General features: G+C 36.3%; 1 protein-coding gene and 1 non-coding gene across 2 annotated transcripts; one reads left to right on the plus strand and one right to left on the minus strand.

The window, feature by feature from the left end:
- The first annotated feature begins 15 nt into the window (after positions 1–15).
- Positions 16–97, plus strand: TRNAS-AGA. Its single transcript has one exon. It is a non-coding gene; the product is annotated as a tRNA-Ser (tRNA).
- A 1,801-nt stretch (positions 98–1,898) lies between these two features.
- On the minus strand, positions 1,899–6,868 carry LOC107853169 (histone-lysine N-methyltransferase family member SUVH9). The gene is made up of 3 exons (XM_016698172.2): positions 6,200–6,868; positions 3,457–5,137; positions 1,899–2,260 (listed from the first exon to the last, which is right to left on the minus strand). The coding sequence occupies exons 1-2, from the start codon at positions 6,509–6,511 to the stop codon at positions 3,527–3,529; spliced, it is 1,923 nt and encodes a 640-aa protein (XP_016553658.1). The 5' UTR covers positions 6,512–6,868; the 3' UTR covers positions 1,899–2,260; positions 3,457–3,526.
- Between the last annotated feature and the right edge of the window lie 674 nt (positions 6,869–7,542).

Here is a 7,542-nt window from a genome sequence, read left to right on the forward strand (position 1 = left end):
TTACTTCAGCATCAAGTGGTCGTGCCGGAGTGGTTATCGGGCATGACTAGAAATCATGTGGGCTTTGCCCGCGCAGGTTCGAATCCTGCCGACCACGTTTTCATTTTTTTCACACACAACTATTTGGTTAATACATTTTCCTTATTAAATTTTTTTATTATTACTAATATATTTAACAAGGTATTAGCACATAATTTATGCTGTATTTAGCCTCAAGATGTATTAAAAGAACTTTTTTGAGTTTATTTAGGGAGCTGACAATTTTCTAAAAGTACTATTGATGAGTTGATGATCTTTTGGCATTTGGATTATTTGTCGAGGACATGATCTAGCTAGTAGGATATAGAGGTCGGAGATTAGTGTAGAAGATTAGTACGTCAATAAGCGTTGTTTCGCTTTCCTGTAGGATAGGCTTGGTAATAGTTTGGTTCATCGTACCCGTTTCTCCGTTCACGCCAGTAATAATAGCATTATTCTCATAGTTTCTTGTCCTACGATAATCATTATTGCTCGTTATTTCTTGTGCTTAGGCTATCATATTATTTGGCTATTGTTAGTGTTCTTTGTTTTCTGAATGCTATAAAATGTTTTCCTATTATTTGTTATATCCTCTTTACCTTAGTATTTTTGTTTTTTCAAACTGATTTGATATGCATTAGTTGAATCGAAAATCTTTCAAAATCAATCTCTACTGCTACAAGGTATAGAGATCAGATTTATATAATTCTACCCACCAGATTTCACTTATATGATTATACTGAGTTTGATATTATTATTGCGTTTGAAATGTAAAAAGAAAAAAAAAACAGCTTAGTGACAAAAAAAATCTAAAGGATAATGTTTTAAGACTAATTAGTTGGTTTTTATTTATAACTCCTTTTCCTTTTGTGTTTGTGCGTCGGACAACTTTTTTGGATTATTTTCTAGACATAAATATAAATGAAATTTCACTTTCCTATTTCCACAATTAGGAAAGTTTACAATTATGTTTTAGGAAAGTTCACTTCTTTGACCTCTCTTTGATCTTAATGGCTATTGGCTAGCAAGTACATTTCTCTATCTAGGAAAGAAATTCATCTCTCCCAAATTGAGTCTATCGAAAACAACTGTCCACAATTACGTCTGAAAGGAAAATAACCTTCCTAACATCACAAGGTAGAGCTAAAATTTGTGTACACTCTATTCTCTCGGGACCCTATTTGTGGAATTATATCAGGGATGTTGTTGTTCATATATAAGAAGGAAAAATTTTCTGCCCGAGCCATTTAGATGGCCAAACGGGCGAAACGACGCAAACGAATCATTTTTGAACAGTTTCAGTGGGTGTTAGCCCACGGTTCAATGGGTGGACCCGAGGCCGGGCGACGTATGTGCGCGAAAATCGACAGGCAGCCTCCCAAAGGACTGTGGAGCGAATGTGGGTGGTCCAGCGTGGCCACCTGAACCATTTGAGTGGTCAAACGGTGCAAATAACCCGTTTTTGAACCATTTCAGTGGGTGTTACGGTTCGGTGGATCGGCCCAAGTTTGAAGACAAGTTGTCCATTAGCAACTTGTACTTCACCAGGTAAGTATAAACCAATATGATATCCAATGCAACAGATAACAATATGTTACTTTGTCTAATCAAAAATTTGAAAGTTACAATCTTGACAGAACATTTTTTCAATGTACTTGCAATCAGGTAAACAATAAAACTGTTAGACTGGTATCAATTACTTCATCCGTCGTTCTTATTTAATTCTTTCTCAATAGCCACGAGATGATGTCCATCTTTTGCATTCCCATATTCAGAAGGGAACAAAAATAGACTATAGAATCCAGCTTTTCAATCTTTGCAAAACCTTGCGTTCCAAATTCGACGCCATTTAGTTCTACCTCCTCTGTTAACTCGAAGAATGACAAAAGACATTTGATCTAGATTACAACTACCCAACGCATAGGACGATACAATTTCTGTACATTTTACAAGCTAACACATTTTTTTTCTTTTCGAGAATGAGACACACAAACAAGTAGCTGAAACTATAACACGAGTTCTTATAATGGGGAAGAATATTACTCCCGAGTTAGTTTTTCCTAATGAGATTACGTTGGTGAAAGGAGTTCATACTGCAGGATGTTGCTGCAAGAAGCTTTCTTCTATATTCTCAGCTAGTCTTCAACAGTGAACACACCATGAAATCTGGTTGTATGGACTAGCAGCTTCTGTCGTCAAGATTGCAAGTATTATCGACCAAAGGAATCAGGCTGCCCTTCATCTGCAAGAGAAGTAATTCAACATCAGCTGAAAGTTTAGTTAAATTGCTGCCCGAGTCAGTAGCTCACTACATTTCATACTAGACTAGATTCTCTCCAACATAACAAAGATATCAGCATCAAGTCTACTGATGTCCAACATAACAGAGGTTAAAATATTCTAAGTTTTTTTTTTTCTCGGGGCCATACTATGAAGTTCACTTTAATCAAATAAAGTTACATGCAAGCAAATGAAATCGACAAAGAACAGAACAATGTATAGGACAAGTAGAGCATTAGACAAGATCCACAATCATCAATAAAGCATACATTAGCAAAGTGGATACATTACTGTTACTTATCAGAAAAGGAGAGTAGCCCGTCTTTCACTTGTAGAGCACATAAAGCGGAAATGCCACAATCTTCCATCAGAATAAGTGTATAAATGACATTTTACTGACTAGTGTGGTCTTGATTGTCTTTACGATACTACTAGATAATTTCAATGTATAAATGACATTTTACTGACTAGTGTGGTCTTGATTGTCTTTACGATACTACTAGATAATTTCAATCTGTTAAGGTACTGCAACTAAAACATTTGACAGATAACACTAGTTGGTACTAAAGCAGAAACAACAACAATATACTCAGTACTAAAGCAGAAAGAAACTAATAAAAGCTGGCATAGGCTACACTCTTCTTTCATCCAGTTCGATGCAGTTTTCCAAATTTCGACACTTCCACTGTATTTCACAGCTAAATTGGAACCCCACTCCTTTTTTTCAACTCGGTAAAATTCGAAGCTTCTTAGACATAGAAAGGAAAGAACAAAATGTACCATTAGAAATGGAAGTACACTCGAACGCATTTGAAAAACCTTCACTACTACTATTGTGTACATATTCAAATGGCATGCGTGGATTCCACAATTGCAAAACAAGGACAGTGACACACCAGCGGATGTCAGAGCTAGACGAAATTAAAGACTGTCAGCTACAACACAAACATAAATAGAATCACCCAGGGAATTCACAGTGCAAAGTACTTCAATCAGCATTGAATAGAGATGCAAAGAACGAAGATCACATGCAGCTACAGTAAGAAGACGACCAATTTACTGAATCTATTTGCAAAACCAGCAGTTAGAGAAAATGTTATACTGACTGTCATATTTTTACAACTCTACAGGATTTATTAACTATTAATGGTTGCTTACCTAAGTATATGATGTCCAAAAATAGCTTTGCTGCATCACATTCAAAACTGCACCAATTCCTATGAGGTAGTCAATTGCAGATGGCAAGCTTCGCTGTGGAATCATCAGGCATTCCATAATCAATGCTAAGCTCCCTAAGGGGAGGGATATTCTCCATCGCAAAGAGCATGAGGTGAGGGAAAGATACATTATTATGATCATACAATACGGGCTGTACTAGAACATTGGGGCTTGAACTGTGACTCATGTAACAGGCTAAATTCCTCATTCTAGAAACATCCATCGCAAAATCCAAAGGAGGAATGGAGGGGTATGCTGGTCGGACATAATTAGAATCGATTTGGGACAAATCTCCCCATTCCGCCCATCTCTCGGCAAAATTACTTGGATAGATTAAACTATCACCGTTCATTGTAAATATTTGAGCTTGCTCTTGAGTAAGCACAACACCAGTATATTCACAAATAAAAGATCCTGCTAGGATGAGGTCCAACGACCTAACCCCCCAACCAGTCTCCCTAGACCGAAACACTTCAAACCTGTTCCTCACACCTTTCTGGCTAACTCGATTCCGACAAGTTGGAGGACATGAACAATGTGGTCCACATTCAAAAACAACTGGCTTTCCTCTCAACAAGATCCCATTGATATCATATGCAAGGTGTCCACCATTTTTCATTGCACAAAAGCAATTATTCCCACATCCATCAGCGCACTCACAACCAGAACCATTTCCCACATGCTGATAGACATATGGAGGAAATAGAGTCTTCAACAGATAGTCAAAACAAGCCGGATCACGATCATTATCAATATCATTGTACAAAAATACAGGAACATTTTCCTTCCTAAATGATATATCAAGAGAAATGTATCCCATGGGCCTTACCTCCAACGGTCTGTCCCTAAGACTCTCTGCAAATCTAAGAACAGCACTCCCCATGTCTGGCTGATTCTCAATCCTAACAAGCTTATATTTGTACACTCCAAATCCAGACCTACCCACATCAAACCAAGATTCCGAGATTCTATACAATCCATCATACACGTACACTTTACCACTAGAACTACCTGCATATTTAAAGCCACGAATTACCCTCACCTCAACTCCATAGTGCATGCTCCTCTCCAATGCCAAATTCCCACCTTCTAATTTTTGATGCACAATTTGTCGTGAGTGCTTATCCTGTCCACCTTGCCCTGTATATATAATCACATCCCCAGCATCTTCATCATCCTCGTAACCCCCGGAAGCAATTACACTTGTGGCAATTGGCTCCCCATTTGAGCTCTGGTTAGCAGGAAGATAATCAATCCCAGCTTGAGGCGTCCCATGTAATCCTACCACACAAAGCTCCATTCTATATAAGAACACGTCACCAACAAGCACTCCTGGAATTGCACCAACAGTGCGCTTATCACGATTCAGCCAGAGTCCATGTTCCCTCATCATTTGTGCTGCCTTCAAGTCCCCCCTTGCTCTGGTCTGTCTACCAGGACCCAAATGTTGGTTGTTTTCATCCTCTAAACTTATATAAATTCGTAAAGAATCATAAAGCATTCGCGTTCTCCGAATCAGGTCCCGAAAATATGTTTCATCCTCCGGTTTAAGATCTGTCACTCTCACCAACTCCGATGACCGCTTCTCATACTTCCTTCTTGCAATTACAATATCTGAAACCTGAGAATACACATGTCAAACAGGCAGGAGGTTGAATCAACGTTGACAAATTAAAACGGCTCGACCAAACCAAATAAAACACTACTTGGAACAGTATGCATTAGATCAATTTTACACCAATTGTGTCCTTCCCACCCTTGACCACACCACATCTTCAGTCTTTACCTCCAGAGCCCCCACCACCCCACCCTCCATCACTCCTCATCGTTACTCCTACCCCAATAGCCCCCATCCCACCACCCCACCCCTAACCCCACCTTCCATTGCGTTCACCCTCCATCACACCTCACCTTCACTCATTACCTCCATAGGCCCCATCCCACCTCATCTTCACTCCTATCCCCATAGCCCCTATCCCACCACCTCATCTCCTAATCCCATCCCCATACTATTTGTCTAAATCATATACAAATGCTTCTAGACTAACATTTTTTCGCTTAAATACAGAACACAAAATACAAGGTAAAGAACACATTTATTTTCCTAGAGAACATTTTTCATGAAACACATTTCCTTCATACCGCTCATCTTCACTCCTAACCCCATAGCCCCCACCCCACCTGCTACCCCTATCCCTACCTCCACCTCCTATACTACCTGTCTAGATCATATACAAATACTTTTAGAATAATACTTTTTTGCTTACATATCATGTTCCTCGAACACAAGAAAATAAGTAAGAAACTCGCTCATTTTCCTCAAAAACATCCATTTTCCACGGAAAACATTTTCCTTCCTCCCGAACACAACAAAATAAGTAAGAAACCCACTCATTTTCCTCGAAAACATTTTCCATTTTCCACGAGAAACATTTTTCCTTCCTCCCGAACACAAGAAAATAAATGAGAAACTCACTCATTTTCCATTTTCATTCATACCAAAAACACACAGCATATATAATAGCTAAATCGAATAACCCAACCGTACCTGAGTATCATCATTACTAACACGAACAATCGCAAGAAAATAAATAAGAAACCCACTTATTTTCCTTCGTATCGAACACAAATCACACACTTAAATCAGCTAAAAAAAAATAATAATTCAACAACCCAACCTTACCTTGTCATCATTATCAACAGCAACAAGCGCTCTACAATCCGGATCCTCATAGTCCCCAACAACAACATCCTCTTCCCTTCTCTCTCCCGCCTTCTCCCCAAACGCATTTCTAAATAGCTCCGATATTCTATTATATTCCGAATGTACCCCTCCCGAATCACTTCGATTTTCAAAACTCATACCATTAGGGTTTGTTGATTCAGGGGTAAATTCGTCAACTGGTTCAGTTTTCGGCAAAATCATCGTCGTACCACTTGTAGTTTTTGGTTCAACAGACAAATTAACACCTTCCATTGGTATAACAGAACCCATTTTTTCTATTAAAAAAAATAAAATAAAAGAACAATTTTACGTATTCTTTACGCAAAACAACATAACAATTTCGTTCACGAAAGAAAAGGTAGAGAGAAAACAAATTCAGTTTAGGGTTTTGGAGATTATTATAGAGATTTTTTTTTCTCCATAGAAATGAAGAAAAAAAAAAGAACAGAGATTTGTCTTCTGAAAGAGAAAATGAAGTCGTAGTAGTACATATATTATAATAAAAATGTACTTTTCTTATTTTAGAATTTAAGCATCGATTTAGGAAATTATAAAAATATTTTAATTTTGTTTTTCAAATGTATACGTGCACTAATATAAAAAAAGTACTATGAAAGTTTCGAAAATAAATACTAAAACTTAATTTGGAGATATATAAGATATATTTGGACCGTGTGTCTGAAATTCTGAAATGTACCTTTTTCGAATTTAAGCATCAATTTAGGAAATTAAAAAATACTACTAATTAAGTTGTTTTTAAAAACATCTTTTAACTTTTGGAAATAAAATTTACAACATTTAGAAACTATATAAAAGGTACTATAAATCACAATAATTAATGATTCATAATATTTAGAAAGTATTTATAAAAATTTTAATCAAAGAAAATATCTTTAATTGTCCAAATAGCAACTATAATACTTAAATTGGGACAAAATAAATATTAGTTATTAGTGCAATTAAATGATTTTTTTTTAGTAGATATCAAAAAATCAAAATATTAAACAGCATTTGACAGTCTCAAACTTTCTTTTGTTTATATTTCAACTTTTATTTTCCTACGATTCTACTAATGTTATTGCTTATGTCTTCATATTATAATTTTTTATTTTCTTAAGTCAAATACTTATCGACAACAATTTCTCTACCTATCAAAACAGAAACAAAAATTGCATATACGATCTTCAAATTCTTAATAATAAAACTATATTGAATATGTTTAGTATTCGATTTTTTAACATAAACATGAAATTAGAATATTACTCCAAATGACAAAAAAAATCACTTTTTATTTTATTAAT

This window comes from Capsicum annuum, chromosome 12 (assembly GCF_002878395.1).
Source record: "Capsicum annuum cultivar UCD-10X-F1 chromosome 12, UCD10Xv1.1, whole genome shotgun sequence".
NCBI lineage: Eukaryota > Viridiplantae > Streptophyta > Magnoliopsida > Solanales > Solanaceae > Capsicum > Capsicum annuum.

Bases quoted from the DNA above. Each gene is read 5' to 3' on its own strand.
- LOC107853169 (XM_016698172.2), bottom strand. From the start codon at position 6,511: ATGGGTTCTGTTATACCAATGGAAGGTGTTAATTTGTCTGTTGAACCA. The intron at 5,138-6,199 runs GTAAGGTTGGGT...GTGTATTCTCAG, and splicing joins CTGTTGATAATGATGACAAG to GTTTCAGATATTGTAATTGC.